This window comes from Saccostrea echinata, unplaced genomic scaffold (genome assembly GCF_033153115.1).
Source record: "Saccostrea echinata isolate AGI-Se365-2 ecotype Australia unplaced genomic scaffold, CSIRO_AGI_Sech_v1 ptg000023l, whole genome shotgun sequence".
NCBI lineage: Eukaryota > Metazoa > Mollusca > Bivalvia > Ostreida > Ostreidae > Saccostrea > Saccostrea echinata.
This window is the reverse complement of record NW_026889772.1, coordinates 2,161,006-2,180,140: the sequence shown is the minus strand read 5'-3', so window position 1 is coordinate 2,180,140 and position 19,135 is coordinate 2,161,006. Positions and strand designations below refer to the sequence as shown.

The 19,135-nt window shown below is 33.9% G+C and overlaps 1 protein-coding gene across 3 annotated transcripts; it reads right to left on the bottom strand.

Annotated features, from left to right (window-relative positions):
• Positions 1-11,974: 11,974 nt before the first annotated feature.
• LOC133191057 (14-3-3-like protein 2) lies at positions 11,975-19,135 on the bottom strand. 3 transcript variants are annotated; one of them, XM_061326734.1, is made up of 6 exons: positions 18,728-19,135; positions 18,102-18,270; positions 17,684-17,809; positions 14,593-14,756; positions 13,377-13,472; positions 11,975-13,132 (listed from the first exon to the last, which is right to left on the bottom strand). In XM_061326734.1, exons 1-6 carry the CDS (start codon positions 19,025-19,027, stop codon positions 13,073-13,075), a joined length of 915 nt encoding a protein of 304 aa, XP_061182718.1. In that variant the 5' UTR covers positions 19,028-19,135; the 3' UTR covers positions 11,975-13,072. The 3 variants fall into 3 exon arrangements, with proteins under 3 accessions (XP_061182718.1, XP_061182717.1, XP_061182716.1); XM_061326733.1 differs by lacking the exon at positions 18,102-18,270 and having other exon boundaries at positions 17,684-17,819; XM_061326732.1 differs by lacking the exon at positions 17,684-17,809 and having other exon boundaries at positions 18,728-19,131.

The following is a 19,135-nucleotide window of genomic DNA, read 5'->3' as shown; positions in this document are numbered from 1 at the left end:
CAGATTTTCAATGACGTGACTAAATAAACTACACAGACTAAATAAACTGCACAGTTAGACTAAATAAACTGTTAGACTAAATAAACTGCACAGTTAGACTAAATAAACTGTTAGACTAAATAAACTGCACAGTTAGACTAAATAAACTAAACAGTTAGACCAAATAAACTGAACAATTAGATTTTCAATGACAAGACAAAATAAACTGAACAGTTAGATTTTCAATGACAAAACAAAATAAATTGAACATTTAGATTTTCAATGACCTGACTAAATAAACTGAACAGTTAGATTTTCAATGACAAGACAAAATAAACTGCACAGTTAGATTTCCAATGACCTGACTAAATAAATTGAACAGTTAGATTTTCAGTGACAAGACAAAATAAACTGCACAGTTAGATTTCCAATTATCTGACTAAATAAACTGAACAGTTAGATTTTCAGTGGCAAAACAAAAACATACAGCACAGTTAGATTTTAATGGCGTGATTAAATAAACGTAACAGTTAAGTTTTCTGTTTTAACTAAAGAAACCAAAGATTTATTGAGATACTTTTCATGATTTGGCTAAAACAACTTTGCAATTACAAACTTTCTATGGCTTGACTGAATAAACTACACAATTGGACAGATTTTACATGGCTTGAATAAATAATCCTTTCCATTAGATAGATTTCCCATGGCTTGACTGAATAAACTACACAATTGGACAGATTTTACATGGCTTGAATAAATAATCTTTACCATATGACAGATTTCCTATGACAGAATAAACTACACGGAAAGATAAATTGCCCATGGCTTAACTAAAAAAATTACACCTTTACAAAGATTTTTTCCTGGATTAACAGAATAAACTTCATCACTAGACAGAATATCCATGGCCTGACAGACTTATCTACTCGAAAAGAGTTTCCTTGACTTGATTGAATAAACTAAATCAATAGACATTTTCACCATTACTTGATAAAATCAACTAACTCGATCAGACAGATTTTCCATGTCTCTCTTATAATGTATAATGAGGTATTTTTGTGTGGAACGATTATTTTGGGGGTTTCACGATTTTTTCCTATGGTACACATGATGAATAAGTGTAATAAATATAATTTGTGAAAAAATGTCCAACAAGCCCCGGGGTTGAATATCGGCGGGGGAGGGGGGGGGGGGGTTCCTGTCCACAAGTACCTGTGCACCATAAGACATATATTTCAATGACTTGACTAAATAAGCTACACCATTAGACATAAATTTCATTGACTTGACTAAATAAACTACACCATTAGACAGATTTCCAGTGGCTTGGCACACGCTAAGAGGAAACCTTACTATCTAATTAGACATCCTGTTATTATTAAAAAGACACAGTGAGACATATTCATCCATTTCTTTTAGGATGTTTGTATCAAGAATCGAAAGATTTATCAAAAATATTAGACAAGAAAATCTCAACTGCACTCTAAAGCAATGTACATTTTTAAGTGCAAGATTCCACTTCATGGGACTCGAGGCCATGGTTGTTTCTATTTTCTGCGCACGCATACAATCAGGAAGGAGGAGCGGAGGAAACTCTTCCTACTGGACCAGAAAATTCTTTTTTGTTCACCTTTTATCAAAAAAAGCAGTTTTGCTGGGTTTTGAAACCTGTAATTAAAGAAATCTAAAAATATCACTTTTACGAATTGAACAAAATTTGCATTAGCCATGTAAAAAATCTATTTTTTCTGTTTTCTGTGCTACTGTATCTTTCATTAAACTTCACAATAAGACTCACTTTTCATGTCTTGACTAAATAATCTGAACAGTGAGAGACTGTGAAGCACATGACTCAGTGCTTGGTCAATATATTAGTCATATTTATATGGAAGCATCCTCAGGTAGTGTAAATTCATTTTGTTCAAATAATGATCCCCGTGGGTAAGGTGGGGATATCCGAAAGGTCGCTGCATGGTTCAAATCCCACTATGGGCACTTGGTGTTGTATGTTTTGTCCTTGGATAAGGCGCTTCATCTGCATTGTCTCAGTCCACCCAGCTGAAATAGGTACCAGCTTAGACTGGGAGGTAATCCGCGAGTCAATATGATTTTCATCCACTTAGCGCCACAGAGAAAGGGTATAGGTGCCGCACACTATATGAACTACATGGCTTGAAAAGGATTTATTGGAGGACTTTATATATGGCTTTATTAAATAAACTGCTCAGCTAGAGATATATACTAGTAATATGGATTACAAAAATAAACTGCACTGTTAGATTTTTCAATGGCTAGCCTAAATAAACTGCACAGTAAGTTAAGTTGTTCATGGTGGACTTGATAAATTCCACTATTTTACAGGCTTTGAATGGCTTGACAATATGAACTTCAAAATGAGAAAGACTTACGAGGCTTGGCTAAATAAACGGTACAGACAATCTATAACCTGACTAAATAACTGCATAAAAAACATTAACTTTCCATGGTTTGACTAAACAAACTGCAAATGTAAGGCTGTATGTGTCACATAGCTGGGAAAGGATTTGACTGAGACTTTGACTAATCAAAGGCATACACAATCTGACGCTGTCTGTGTGAAAATGGTCTTTTTTGTTAGGTGACCATGTAAAGGTCCTATTCTCGCACAACTCCATCAGCAACGCAAAGCACGGGATAGAACTCTGACGTCACAGAAAACAAATATCAATCTCAAAAGAAACATTCATTCTCAGAAATAATCAAGCAACAGATATTTGTCTGTTTATGTTTTGACGTTTTTTTTTTTTTTGTTTTTTTTTTTGTCACTTCTTTAAAAAAAAGAACTAATTCGACGGGGCATTTGTTATGATGGTCGGTATATATGATCTGAGAAGAACCTGCCTTGGCTAAAACAAATCTGTTTGACAGCTAGCAATCCATGGTCCTCAAGTAATGTATTTATATAGAACCAAACTTAATATATTTGTTGCTACAGAAAACAGTCCAGAACCTCTGTAATTTAAGAGAATCCTTAATATTGGATCTGATGTATTTTACCTTAATTCAGAATGGGGCAGATTATTTTGCAATACTGGTATAATGTACGTATCAAAGTATAACAAAAACATTTTGTTGGATATTAGATGACATTTTCCGATTTGAACACTTTATATTGCTTTAGAGATTTACCATTCTTTGACTTTTATATAACCACTTTTATTTTTATTTTTTATAAGCTCTCGGGAAATATAGTGACAAGCGCACATGCACTATGGTGTTATCGAGCAACTTGTTGATGTACTTAGTCAAATTGAAATCAGACAAACACTGCAAGTGGATGGATGCATTTTAAAATAATTTAATGATTTTCCCATTTTAGAAAAATGCAACACTTATAACCAAATTTCGTAATTGGTATAAACAAAGACATGTAACTTAAATTAGTGTACAAGTTATGCTGAAGTCAGGAAACAAACTATACAGGAGATTCATTTTGAACTGATAATTTCAAAGGAACTGACTTTTAGCTGCAGCGGCAACTGCTACTGTAAACTGAAAATCGATACATTATGGGATTATTTCATTGTTTTCTACACTTCTTCAAAGACGCATTAGGCAAGAACCGTTAGAAAAACGTTTTGAAGACGGATAATTTTCAAATAAATAAGCCTCTTTGAAAACTAGAATGAACAAGTTAAAATAAGTAAAGCCAGTCGGAATTTTAATTTTCAAATCACAAACGCTTTAAAGTAGTGTATCTCTCTGGTAAGAGGAATAACTCTAAAATTAACTCATCATTGTTTCCTTCATCTTCTGCATTGCATGATGTGTCTCTAAGAATAAACGGGAATAAGGCGTAGGGAATATCTATCAAAGACAAGAAGTGTTTGTGAAACACCGATGCCCCCGTATGGCAACTTATAGCAAAGGGTAAACTTTCTCAAATGCAAATCAAATATGTTGGTACGCAAAGTAAAGTCTTGTCTCGAGGGATATACCTGTAAAATATGAAAGCGCTAGCAGCAACCATTAAATAGGTATGGGAAAGATGAACGTTTTTTCAAAAGTATGTCAAACATCAAGGTCAAATGGTCAAAATTAATGTTGCCTAAGAAAAGGCCTTCTCCCAAGAAATACACAGGTGAAATATGAAAGCCGAAGCACCAATCGTTCAAAAGTTATGACAAAGGTTAAAGTTTTCCAGAAGTAGGTCAAACTCCAAGGTCAAAGGGTCAAAGTTGTTGGTATCCAAAGAAAGGTCTTGTCACAAGGATTACATATGTGAAGTATGAAAGCTCTAGCACCAACCGTTCAAAAGTTATGGCCAAGGTTAAAGTTTTTCAAAAGTAGGTCATACTCCAAGGTCAAAGGGTCAAAGTTGTTGGTATCCAAAGGAAGGTCTTGTCACAAGGATTACACATGAAATATGAAAGCCATAGCTCCAACCAATCAAAAGTTATGGGCAAGGTTAAAGTTTTTGCGGACAAACAGACAGACAGACAGACGGACAGACAGGGCAAAAACTATATACCCCCGAATCTTCGATACGGGGGCCTAAAACCTGGGGAATAAGGCATAGGGAATCTCTATCAAAGAAAACTGGGGAATAAGGCATAGGGAATATCTATCAAAGAAAACTGGGGAATAAGGCATAGGGAATATCTATCAAAGACAAGATGTGTTCGTGAAACACTGATGCCCCCGTATGGCAGCTTATGGTGAAGGTTTAAGTTTCTTAAATGCAAGTCAAACTCCAGGTCAAGAAATTAAAAATGTTGGTACCCAAAGAAGGTCTTGTCTCGAGGAATATACCTGTGAAATATGAAAGCCCTAGAACAAACCGTTGATATCTTAAGAAAGGTCTTGGCACAATGAATGCATATGTGAAGTATGAAAGCCCTAACACAAACTGCTCAAAAGTTATGGCCAAGGTTAAAGTTTTCCAAAAGAAGGTCAAACTCCAAGGTTAAGGTCAAAGTTGTTCGTATCTAAAGAAAAAGTCTTCTCACAAGAAATGCATATGTGAAGTATGAAAACCCTAGCACCAACCGTTCAAAAGTTATGGCCAAGGTTATTTTTTTTCAAAAATGAAGTAGAAACAACTCCAAGGTCAAGGTCAAAAGGTCAAAGTTGTTGGTATGCAAAGAAAGGTCTTGTCACGAGGAGTACACATGCTAAGTGAGAAAGACCTAGCTCAAACTGTTTAAAAGTTATGGCCAAAGTTAAAGTTTTCTCAACAGTAGGTCAAACTCCAAGTTAAAGGTCAAAGGGTCAAAGATGTTCGTATTCAAAGGAAGGATTTTTCACAAGGAATACACATGTGAAGTTTGAAAGCCCAGGCTTCAAGTGTTCAAAAAAAAGCCTTAGCACCAAACGTTCAAAAGTTATGGCCAATGTTAAAGTTTTTCAAAAGTAGGTCAAACTCCAAGGTCAAAGTGTCAAATTTGTTGGTATCCAAAGAAAGGTCTTGTCACAAGGATTACACATGTGAAGTATGAAAGCCCTAGCACCAATTGTTCAAAAGTTATGGCCAAGGTTAAAGTTGGGTAAAATTTTGCAAAACTGGGTCAAACTCCAAGGTCAAAGTGTCAAATTTGTTGGTATCCAAAGAAAGGTCTTGTCACAAGGATTACACATGTGAAGTATGAAAGCCCTAGCACCAATTGTTCAAAAGTTATTGCCAAGGTTAAAGTCTCAAAAAAATTTACAAAAGTGGGTCAAACTCCAAGGTCAAAAGGTCAAATATGATGGTACCCAAAAAAAAGGTCTTGTCAGAAGGAATACACATGTGAAATATGAAAGCCATAGCTCCAACCAATCAAAAGTTATGGGCAAGGTTAAAGTTTTTGCGGACAAACAGACAGACAGACAGACGGACAGACAGGGCAAAAACTATATACCCCCGAATCTTCGATACGGGGGCCTAAAACCTGGGGAATAAGGCATAGGGAATCTCTATCAAAGAAAACTGGGGAATAAGGCATAGGGAATATCTATCAAAGAAAACTGGGGAATAAGGCATAGGGAATATCTATCATAGAAAAACTGGGGAATAAGGCATAGGGAATATCTATCAATGAAAACTGGGGAAGAAAGGCGTATAGGAATATCTATCAAAGAAAACTGGGGAATAAGGCATAGGGAATATCTATCATAGAAAACTGGGGAATAAGGCGTAGGGAATATCTATCAAAGAAAACTGGGGAAGAAAGGCGTATAGGAATATCCATCATAGAAAACTGGGGAATGAGGCGTAGGGAATATCTATCAAAGAAAACTCTGGAATAAATACGTATAGGAATATCTATCAAAGAAAACTGGGGAATAAGGCGTAGGGAATATCTATCATATGGGAATAGGTACTAGTGCCATAGGGGAATAAGGAGTAGGGAATATGTCTATCATATGAGAATATCTACAACAATATCGTATGAGAATAAGGAGTCGAAAATATGTATGATAGGGGAATAATCTATCAAAGGGGAATAAGGACTTGGAAATATGTATCATATAGGAATATCTACAAGTATCACATGCAGGGGAATAAGGCGTAAGAAATATGTATTACTATGATAGATGAATAATCTATCACAGGGGAATAAGGACTTGGAAATATGTATCACTATGATAGAGGAATAATCTATCAAAGGGGAATAAGGCCTTGGAAATATGTATCAAAGAACACGGGGCCCCCGAATGAGGTGTAGAAATATCTATCCTAAGGAATAAAGCATAAGAAATATATACCGGTATATCAAAGAACACAGGGAAAAGTCGTAGTTAATGTGAAAAAGAACATGGGAGAAAAATGCGTAGGAAATATATATCGTAAGGTAATACAGCAGAGCATGGAAGATGAAAAAGGTGATTAATTCAAACAGTGATTGATCTCAAAAATCTACAAATAATACAAATCTTGAACAGGGCATAAAACACGAACCCGGAAATTCCAGAGGGGGAAAAAGGTGCACCCGGTTACATCCGTCGTGAGTCCTCTCTCTCTCTCTCTCTCTCTCTCTCTCTCTCTCTCTATATATATATATATATATATATTGATCAGGTAGACGGAATATTCTCTAGTCAAATTTATTATAAGAACAAAGGCCTAACAATTGGTATGAAACACGTCAGTCAAAAAAAAAAAACAAAAAACAAAAAACCCAAATCATAGGTTATATTTGCTACCTAGGTCATTATAAAAACCATAGATTTAACGAAATGCTGCCTTTGTTGAAATTCCTGTAACATCAACTTATGTTAGTAGTCTGCCTCGGTTTAAAAATCGATCGTACTCAGAGCATGCGATTGCGTATCGAATAAGCTCGGAGACGTAAACCACAATATGCAGGTGATAGCAGAATATTACTACATAAATAAGGAAAGCTGACGATTGAAAAGCTGAAGTCTCGTTTGCCATACAATTAGGTTTATAGTTGGCCCTTTATTATAGTCTATAGTGAGGAAAAACATCCAAATATGAAACAGATGTGGCAGACTCTGTGGTTACCGTGTCTTTTATTTCGAGTTCACTGGGATATATTGAATCGACATATGAATGGAAGTGATAATTGATAAAACATCGTCGATATATCTGAATGTGGAGTTGAAAGCAACAGCAAGTGCTTTCTTCTTCTCATGTAGAGGTTTTAGAATATTATAAAAACAGGTCGGCTATAATTAAGGAGCACAATTAGTGCCCATCGAATTTCAGCAGTTTGTTGGAAGACCTCGTCTCCGAAGATTATATAGTTGTTGTCAATGACGAACTCCAGCATACTTTTAGTATCAACTTCAGAGTACCTGTGTGTAGAATCAAAGTGATTTATAAAGAAATTTTGTTGATGACCGATCACAATATTTGAAAATTTTCGAGATCCATTTTTATTGAAGCAGTTGTTAATGATATCAAAAATCCTAGTTTCTTTTTTTATTTATCGTGAGAAATAATTGTATAGAGTGTAGAAAAGTCGTACGTTTCCATGTAACTGACTTTTGAAAAAAAATGGTGATTTTAAATTCTCTAAAAGTTCTTTGGAGTTTCTGAGAATCCACATCTGATTTACACCACTTCTAGAATATGCTGTAGCACAGTGCGTCTGAACTTTCTCTTTTACAGCAGTAAATATTTCTGTGAGAAGTAAAGATAGGGGTTGGTAGAGAATTTACCTTTTCTGTGAAGTTTAGGAATTCAGTATAGGTGAGGTAGACCGAACTCGACTTTGTTGACTGGAATGTTTTAAAAAAGTATTAAAGGTTCTTCTAAAGACTGGCTTTTGTTTGTAAAAACCATTTTGCAGTGGCCAAAGAGTGAATTCCCATAACTATGGTCAGGAGTCCTTTTTTCTACACTCATTATGGGAATTTTCAAACATGACACCTTCCGAATCGTGTCGATGGTTTATATCGTTTATTATTTTGAAGAATAGACCCTATGACAGCGAAATGAGATGGGTGAACAAGGCGTGCAGAATTCCTATGGCTTCAGATATATAAAATCATATTCAATATATGAATTTAGTATTTAGAGTAAAGTTCTCATTATTGTAATTTATGAAAATATGACAAACAAAACTTTTCTGAGGAAATTTTCTCTGCAAAAATTATTTCATTATTAAGGAGGTTCGATCCTGAGCTTTTGAGCACATTTTGGTCTGGACCTTTATTTCTAAAATTCTGCATCATTTTTAAGTTCTAACATGAAATCTGGATTCTACAATGCAAATTAACTACATCCAATGAAAAAAAAACCGCGATTAAATTCCATTCAAATAGGATTAAGCCAGGAACTATACTTTGTGGCGGAAGATTTTTTAAAAGAAGAAAATGATCAATTTTCCCTTTTGAAATATATACAGTACTGTTAAGTTTAGATTCCTATTTTTCCATGCTGGTTGCACACAGAGCTGTTTTTGCAGTGAAATGTTTTATGCTGGTTCTGAAATATGTATTAAATTATTTCTCATTAATTCTTTCATTATACTGTGACAAAAATAGTAAATATATTCTGAAAGTCCAGGAAAAAATTGAGCCAATTTTACATAAACTTAACACTTTTAGTAATATCTAAAAATTTACATCACAGACTTTTGTTTTTCTTTTCTGAATATATAAGATAACTTTGATCAATCTGCTTAAATTCAGCAAAAGTTTAAGACTTTAAACTAATTTTCTTGCTTGATAAATTTTTAATGCCAGAAAAATCACATTTTGTGAGTGCAGAAAGGTCAAATAATTGATTATGTGAAGCAATTTGAAACTTTTTCATAGTCTCAATTTCAATGTGTCTTTTTTTAAAAAATAGACTAATAGTTTATTTTGTCCCATGATTTATTCGGACAAAAACATTGGAGGGAAAACGTCAAAGATGTGATTTTTGATTAAGACACAAATTTCAGTGCAAAAAGGTCATATTAAACGTACTGTAGCGCCAAAAGAAGCATATTGACCCCATTTTTTGTTTTGATTTTTAATTAAGCTATGTGTGTAGAATCTAAAAATATACTTAACAAAAAAGTTTAAGACTTTAAAGGTGCTTGGACACAGATTTGAAGTTAATATTTTCTCAAGTTTTCGGTATAATATCATGGCTTAAATTTAACAATATTGTTTAACAAATTGAACACACCTGGTGAAACCGTAAACTTTAACAATAAAAGAGCTCGTGCTCTGTTTACAAAAACAGTTTACGTTTCACGGGTGTGTTCAATTTGTTAAACTCTGCACACATCACTGAGCACAGACTGACAATACTGGTGATTTGGTTTTGCTTTCTCACATTTCTACTCTTTATTTTCTGGATTATAGTTTAATATTTTTCATTAATGAACAAATTTTCTACTTTTCTTAAGTATTAAGGATAAAGTTTACTTTGTGAAAGTGCATAGATGTGTCAATAAAACGCGTCCCTAAATTTGTAGTTTCAATGATTTCCATTTATTTTATTTCCATGTGAAATGCTATAAAAACATATAAGTCATGATATTATACCGAAAGTTTGAGAAAATATTAACTTCAAATCTGTGTCCAAGCACCTTTAAATGTCAGGATCCAACCTCGTTAAAAAAAACACAATGTGGTATTCCTGGGGTTCCGTTCGAACCCTAGCAATAAAAATCCTGAGTATCATTTTCCTTTGAGACTAATACGCTAACCACTACGCTCCACAACTCCTGATGATAGTGGCATTTAAATCATGTTTGTGATATGACCGTTGACTAAATGAACTAAGTATTTCTCGGAAAGATACAAATGTTTTGTCATAAAAGTGTATTTTTAAGGTAAAGTGGGTCTTTGCTCCATGTTTTTGTTAACCAAACAAGATGTGTTTGTGAAACACTGATGCCCCCGTATGGCAACTTATAGCAAAGGTTAAACTTTCTCAAATGCAAATCAAATAGTTAGTACCCAAAGTAAGGTCTTGTGTCGAGGAATATACCTGTGAAATATGAGAGCCCTAGAACCAACCATTGAATAGATATGAAAAGGTTAAAGTTTTTTCAAAAGTAAGTCAAACATCCAGGTCAAGGTCAAATGGTCAGAATTAATGGTGCCTAAGGAAAGGCCTTCTCACAAGAAATATACAGGTAAAATATGAATGCTGAAGCACCAATCATTCAAAAGTTATGACTTATGACAAAGGTTTAAGTTTTTCAAAAGTAGGTCAAACTCCAAGGTCAAAGGGTCAAAGTTGTTGGTATCCAAAGAAAGGTCTTGTCACAAGGATAACATATGTGAATAATGAAAGCCCTAGCTTCAACGGTTCAAAAGCTATGGACAAGGTCAATTGTTTTCAAAAGTAGGTCAATCTCCAAGGTCAAGGTCAAAGGGTCAAAGTTGTTGGTATCCAAAGAAAGGTCTTGTCACAAGGATTACATATGTGAAATATGAAAGCCTTAGCACCAAACGTTCAAAAGTTATGGCCAATGTTAAAGTTTTTCAAAAAGTAGGTCAAACTCCAAGGTCAAAGTGTCAAATTTGTTGGTATCCAAAGAAAGGTCTTGTCACAAGGATTACACATGTGAAGTATGAAAGCCCTAGCACCAATTGTTCAAAAGTTATGGCCAAGGTTAAAGTTGGGTAAAATTTTGCAAAACTGGGTCAAACTCCAAGGTCAAAAGGTCAAATATGGTGGTACCCAAAGAAAGGTCTTGTCACAAGGAATACACATGTGAAATATGAAAGCCATAGCTCCAACCAATCAAAAGTTATGGACAATGTTAATGTTTTTGCGGACAAACAGACGGACGGACAGGGCAAAAACTATATACCTCTGAATCTTCGATACGGAGGCATAAAAATGTATATTTTAACGCAATCTTTGAGGATAAACTTTCAAAAAAATGGAGGGAATACCCAATCAATGACATATCTAAATATTATGTGCTAGTATGAGAAAATGATCCTTTTTGCCCTCTTCAGTATGTGTATGATATTTCATAGGCAAATAATTTCAATCTTTGAAAATTTTTTCCAAATTGTGGAGATTTGACATAAAATACATTTTACTGTTAGATGAAATATCAAAGAAAATTTTGTAATAATTGAGACTGAATTTTTCACCTTCATATTTGTAGCACTATAGGCACTTCGCTCGCCTTGTTTGCCCATCTTCTTTGGCCTGGTTGGTGTATATTCTTATATAATAAAGATGAAAAGAATGGGCAGAATCTCAGCATAATCAAGGGATATGCATGTCTGAGGCATCTACCCTATACGGATATCATTTTGCAAAGTTGCTTATACCAAGAACAATTGTCCAATCTGATGAATGAATGACAAACATGCTGGTTTGCTACATGTTGGTTTACTACATTCACATTTTAACAGATTCAGGTCAATTTACACATTATCTCTACTACATTTCACACTTTAAATGGTCAACAAAGACTTTAATTTGGCAAAACCACTGCACTTTGTTCAATAAGTTACCATGAAACTTCACAGTGCATGTCATAAGGACTTTCTCAATTGAAATTGAAGTAATGCTCATTTATTGAATTAATTAATAACACATTAAGATTGTAGACAAAACATTTATTGTTTCATATATCAAGTCTTATTCATTTATCAGAATACAGTTAGGCTCAAAGAAAATTTTGTTGAAAAAAAAAAAAGCAGAAATGATGAAAAAGTCATTCACTTCATATGGTATCCAATACTGTGATTCATTAATGAATAACCAACACTTTCATGAAAACATACATATTGATCTCAGCACTTCTTGTATAACAAAAAAAAATTTTTGAGAAAAAAAAAAGTAGAATATAAAATATTGCATTAAAATTAGCACATATAAAATGATGCCAACATATGGACTACACTCTGCACTAAGATATAACACTAGACTAACACTACATCCACATTTTCCTTTGGTAATCACAAACAGCAACAAAAATGGTCTACAGTTGGCAAGTACATTTCATTTATACTCTTAATAATTTTAAATCCTGGAAACCATTTTTATTGACAGTTTATCCCTACACAGATTCAGATTAAGAGTATGTAAACTGAGAGTAATTCTTTTATAATTCCTACTCCATTTATAATTCTTCGGTTTTTCTTTTTTTTATTGTTTTTGTTCCGGTCTTTTGAGATGATATTTGAAAACAATTTCCCTGGTGTCTAGAGACATTATGCAATGTCCATTCAGATAAAATCTCACTATTATGCTAGAAAACAAAAGCTGAACCATACAGAACCAAATAGAAAAGCTTTAAACTTAAAACAGTGAGAAAAAACCAAAGAGCAATTACGTCTTGACTAAACACAGACAAGTAGGGGAAATATAGGGTACAACAGAGTTATACAATAAATGTCAATATATAGCAGTGTAATGTTAATATTACTGTCCAATATTTTGACATGCAGTCTAATCCAATCTTTCACTTGATTATGCAAAGAAATTTGTCCAAATACAATGACTGAAGAAAAATAGCTAGGTGTACACAAATACACAGTACAACCTGACGCAGAGATTTAGACAAATTCATTTGCCAGATCAACATAATTATACTATCACGTTCACACACTTGAAGAAGTCCAAACACCAAGTCTGTCTCCAGTGCTGACAACTGTCAAACAATAGTTTAGGCTATGAGTGATGATTTCAAAATGATCAATTATTCTCCCCTTCTCCATCATTGTCACCGTCTTGATTGGCATCTGATGTCCACAACTGTTATAATATAAAAAACACTCACAATTAAAATCCATACATGAAGTTATGCATCTTTGAACAGTGAAACAGATTTGGGTTAAAACAAGAAAAACCATGTTATCTCCTTTAAAATTTTAATCAATTTAACATTAATAATCATTACTAAATATCCTCTTCATTCAGAATAAAAAATACTTCAGCTAGTTTGAAAAAATTTCTTGAATATTATAAATATTCATGAACATGACTATTAATTTTTTACCGTCAAGTTATCTCGTAATAACTGCATTATCAGTGTACTGTCTTTGTAAGATTCTTCATTGAGTGTGTCCAACTCTGCGATTGCATCATCAAATGCCTGAAAAAAAGAAGACAACATTTTAAACAATTGAATTTATTGAAAAAACTTAGTTTACATAGCATAAAGAAATACAAAATATCTGGTTTAGACATTTAACAATTCAATATCACTGGACATCTCATCTCTGTTTCCCCTCCAACTAAACTTGACACATATTTAACTTTCTATGGAATTCCTAGTACCTCTTAGTCAACACAATATACACAGACAAACATATAGGTAGGCTAATCACCATTAAAATCAGAAGGGGTATTAAGTCCATGGCAGTCAGAAACAATTAATTTCTAACTCTGATGAAGGAGTAACTAACCATACTGTAGAACGTAAGGCTCGTGGGTACTGACAGTCAATCCAGTATCATGAGTTCAATGTGATTAACTAAGCTCCAATCTAGGCTGTACCTGAACCCACACTAAAAAGAATTTTATGTTTACAAGGTTTTTTGCTCATTATCAATATAAAATTTTTATTACAGGTCTTGCAAACACCAATGGATGTCTGCTACCTGTCCAACTGTATAATAGGCTATTTCCTATCCAAATATATAATGCATTTTCAATACAGGGTAAATTTCATCACACCATAGGGCCTAAATAACGGACTCTGGGCACAAAAGGGCAGGGAGTCCTCAAATTTTGATACAATCAAGGATACAGTGCATCTGTCCAGGAATTTTTTTTAAATATAATGCAATTCAAAATACAATGACCTGAATCCTGGATAGATGGGCTTGAAATTAACAATGTTGAATGACTGTACTATAAATAGAGGATCTCCCATGATATGTAGTTGGATATTATTTTTACACAATGAGTTGTGTGTTTTTTATCCCCGAGCCTTGGCGAGTGGATAAAAACACACGAGTTGGATAAAAATCATATCCAGCTAAAAATCACGGGAGATTCTTTTTTTCCATGTTTCATGCATCACTATCAATATTTTACACTGTTTTTACATAGGAATCCCCTTTATTTTACTTAATCGCTTTCACGCAAAACCCATTGTGACGTCACAGCAGTGGGATATGAAAAAAATATCCTATGAGTGATATCCAAGGGATAAAGGGATAAACACGGGATAAATGTTGTTCCCCATATATTGTTATTTTTTCTCTCACCTTTTTGGCTAGTTTACAGGCCTCGTCTGGCTTATTCATAATTTCATAATGGAAAACAGAATAATTCAATGCTAATCCTAGTCGAATTGGGTGGGTGGGTGCCATGGACTCATTGGCATTCTTGTAGGCTTCTTTGTAGGCATCTTCTGACTTTTTAACCACAGCTGAAATGATAAAAGAATTCATCAACTCAGGCATGGCTGATTAAAACATGTTCAAGTGTCCTTCATAATTTTGTGAAGAACTCAACTAAAGGACACAAAAATAGGTTTTCCTTGGAGTTATTCTCGATAAATTCATTTGAAGCTTGAAAACAGAATCATAAACACATCATAAGGACATTATTTCTTGTATCAGAATATTTTTGGCATGGATTTCACTATCATTAGTAACTTATCCTTTAACATCTCTTTTATTTTCACCGATAGAGAAAACAGTGAATCATCTTGGTTTTACTGCTACATTTAGGCTTCACCTTCTCATAAACTTTTTTATTCTCTCTGTCAATATACAAAACAAATCAATGACAAATCCATGCACCTATTAAAATTATGCTAAATTACTATAAATACCTCTATATCTATTTGCTATCCAAATATTAATTGCTGCTTAGCAGTGACTATGCGTAATTCCATGTTTTAATTCAAAAATTTTCAAAAGTGCTGTTCCCATGCCTTCATCACCCCCTCCCCCTTTTCTGATCACTAAATATTCAATTCTCACAACATACAGTTAATTTTCCATACTCATCTCCAGTTCTCTCTACTAGAAAAGATGTCACAAAGTAACCACTCTACCAGAAAAGAGGTAAACACAGTAACAGCTCTACTGGAAAAGATGTCAACGCAGTAACAGTTATACGAATATACATAAATTCAACACCCTTATTTCTAGTCTTTGTTTCCTGACACGTCCAACCACCTTTTTTTTTTTTTTTTTTTATTTTGGAGCATTTCTTCATTCTTCATGCCATTTAAATTTACAAAGTGTGCTGATCCAATATTACATTTAATAATATACAGTCAAACCTTGCTATCTGGAACTTGATGGGACTTAGAAAAAACAGACACAGGATTTTTTTTTTAATTTCAAAACTAGCAATTTTTTACAGGCAGTGATTCAACATTGAGTGTAACGAGACAATGGCATCCTAACAACCAGACTTGTCTTAAACTTATAGAACCTGACACTCTTAATAATGCATTTGGTCAATTGCTTTTGTATCACAATTAATCTAAGAGTGTTTCAGCACTACAAATAGTGCTTATGATTTTATTAAACATAAAACATTGTCAAATTTATCAGTCTTTGGTTTACCCAAACTAAATAAAATCAGCAAATTTTGCTGAAGCTTTTCTGGTCACGTACAAGTTCTGAGATTGAGAGAGCTGTCTATGATAGCATTATAGAGTTCTAGCATGGAACAACCTTCAGAAAACCCCCATGTTCCATGGCATTATTACAGTCATTCCCTAACAAATCAATGCCATCATAACCAAACTTAATCTTAACACATTAACCTGTTAACTCCATGACCATATTTGTGATTTTTAACTAGTCTACTAGTCTGTATCATCTTGATGTTTGTCAAAGGTTTTACTGAAGGAGTATCTAATACATTGTTGGGGAACCAGGATTTTTTTCTGCACCAAATGAGTGCATGAGAGAAATTTTATTGTATTCATTTGAGGATAAAAATGGGTAATGGGCATTGTTGAATGAGATGTAGGTGGGCCTGAAAACCAGGTTATTAATTTTTTAAGGACTAAATCATAATTCTATCATTTTATTTTTAAATTTTAACTGGCAATGCCAAATGTCAATATAAAAGCTTCATGGGCACGAATAGATGATATTGGAAATCACTGGGGATATTAAAATCTACACATGTCTAAGAAAGACTGAAGCACAGAGAGAAAAGAACAAACATTAGGCTCAACACCACATGCAACAAAATGACAAAATTTAAAATAAATCTTTTGAAAACACATTTTTCCAGAAATATGTATTTAAAAATAACAAATGATATTAAGATAAACCTGTGACAAAACTTCCCTTTTTGTAGTTTCAATACAATTATATGTATAGAGCTCCCATTTCTACCCCTGGCCAATAAATAAGTTTTGTTTTACTGATGCAGCTGATAAAACATAAGAAATTATGTTTCTTTTCATTGGTTCCTTGTCTGCAATTCTAATTTTGTCGGGAAAAAAGATTTTCAATCTACATTCATAATTTCTAAAAACAAAGTTTTCAATTAAGGAAACAAACCACCATAGCTTCCTGGTCAGTTTGTTCCTGGGATATATCTATACTGAATTACTCAACCATGTGTTCAAAACCTTCCAGTTCATTGTTGAAATAACATTGTCTCTGTTTAGTGTGAATCTTTGAAGTGCAAGTTATATTTCCAAATTTGAAGTGAGAAAAAGTGAGGTATATATGTAGCTGTGTACCTGATTTAAAATCTCAATGGACCTCACTGAGTGATCAATTACAAAACAATGTGTAAACATCATTTGAATCATGCCAAATTTTCTTTTCAATTGAATTTTTTCTTTATCATAGCTTGTTGCTACAGACTTCTTTAAAAAATTCTACAAATGCTACATTAAAGCAAGAGATAACAGATTATAGATAAGATGTTCAAATAGAGTTACAGAGTTGTGCAGTGGTGCTAAAATTAGAGGTGAAACGATTCACAGCAGAATCAATGAACTTCATTAGAAAGCAATTCAGAGTCTTTCAAGTTTCAATTTTGTTTTTTTTAACTGTTCATTAATTCCAGAAACTTTATTCAGAGTCACCCTGCCAAGAATTGTTTCACCTATACTTAAATCACAAATTAGATTGACAAAGCAATTTTCAAAAACCTTAATTTCCTTAGAAGTAGATTGCCTAAACACAAAATACTAGGTTCTGATGGAACCTGAAACTCTGACTAGGCCTTAAAAGCTGTTTTACTCCATGACAGAAGCTTGTGAGAACATATTTGGGTGTATCGTTTCAGCCCTAAGTAATATTAGGGAGTCTCCCCCTAGAGAGAAAAGTTAGTGGTGTCTGATCATCACACAATGTGCTCCTCCCTTACCCTGGTACTGCTCCCCATCAGACACCTCCCCCAGATAGCGGTAATAGTCGCCCTTCATTTTCAGGTAAAACACCCTACTCTCAATGTCATTGTTCTTCTCGCTATCATCATTTTTTATTATAGTATCTAACAATTGCTGAAAGAAAACAGAAGAATATTTTGAATAGTCTAGTTACTACATCATTTTTGCCACAGGTGTGTTGAATTGTCTTTTGCTTGACCAAAATATGATCCAAATCTGCACAATTCAAAAACCTTCTAAACCAGATATCCCATATTTCCCACATCTGAAAATATGGAATCAACTGAATGAACCATAGAATAGATATACACTGGGAAGAAAACTTTTTGAAAATTCAGATTTGGTGCATCACAAAAGAGAACTCATGGACACCTGTGGACATGCCTCATTTCTTACCATTCTTTTCATCTTCGGTGGAAACTTCTGCCAAATAACGATAGTAGTCTCCCTTCATTTTTAAATAGAAAACTAAACTATCTTTCATGTCAGTGTTCTCATTGTTGGCAGCAGCATCTTTATATTTCTTCATCGTTTCCTCATCTATTAAATATTTCTCAAGTAAATCCTGTAAAAATTGTTCAAATGATTACATTTTATGTGATTCACTGGTTTATCAATGGGTATATATATGTGCTGATTTTATATGGACACACAGCTCTAAAGACAGAGTTACTGCCCTTGATCAATACAAGTGCAAAAAGGCTAAAATATTTTGGAAAATAGTGTAAATTCTAACATCATGCAATTTTGGTTCTGCATATTAGTGAAACCTTAAGTACTGATAAATATGTCCCCACTCAGAGTTTCAAGCACATATTTGGTGAGAGGGTGTGTAGCCCTGCTAATGACTCATCTTTATTATGCATCACATTCTTGCAACCCTTTCATACAAAGCTGCCATTTACCCTTTACCATAACAGTGTCAGGGAGGACAAGCATTGCAAATGTCATTTAAAAGCAATATTTCTTCATAAATGAAACATATGCATACAATGATATTTGAACTCACGTTTTTAACTTACCAGAACATCATTGCAAATGTTTTTAAGTTCTTCTGTAATTTTAGTTCTGTAAGCTGAGGCTATAACTTGCTTCTTTTCGCTTGAGTCTGTTTTCGATTCTATACTGGATATAACTCTCCAAGAAGATCGACGAGCACCTACAACATTCTTGTACGCAACCGACAGCAGGTTTCGTTCCTCATTGGTGAGCGGTTTGTAGTTTTCCACCAATTTTTTCATAGCGTCTGCCATATCATCATACCTTTCAGCTTGTTCGGCTAACTTTGCCTTGTTAGCAAGCTCCTCTCTTGAGAGGCTCATGTTTGCTTTGATACTAACGGTAGATGTTAATTCGAAAGTTGTTTGCAATGTAGGTTTACTACAGACACCAGTATGGCGGAAGACAGGTTAAATTACACCTTATGACGT

What these genes read in the sequence shown, in the direction of transcription:
- LOC133191057 (XM_061326734.1), bottom strand. Translation starts at nt 19,027, where the DNA reads ATGAGCCTCTCAAGAGAGGAGCTTGCTAACAAGGCAAAGTTAGCCGAA. An exon ending in ACATTTGCAATGATGTTCTG is followed by an intron (nt 18,271 to 18,727) that starts GTAAGTTAAAAA and finishes CAATTTTTACAG; the next exon opens with GATTTACTTGAGAAATATTT. An exon ending in TATTACGAGATAACTTGACG is followed by an intron (nt 13,133 to 13,376) that starts GTAAAAAATTAA and finishes ATATTATAACAG; the next exon opens with TTGTGGACATCAGATGCCAA.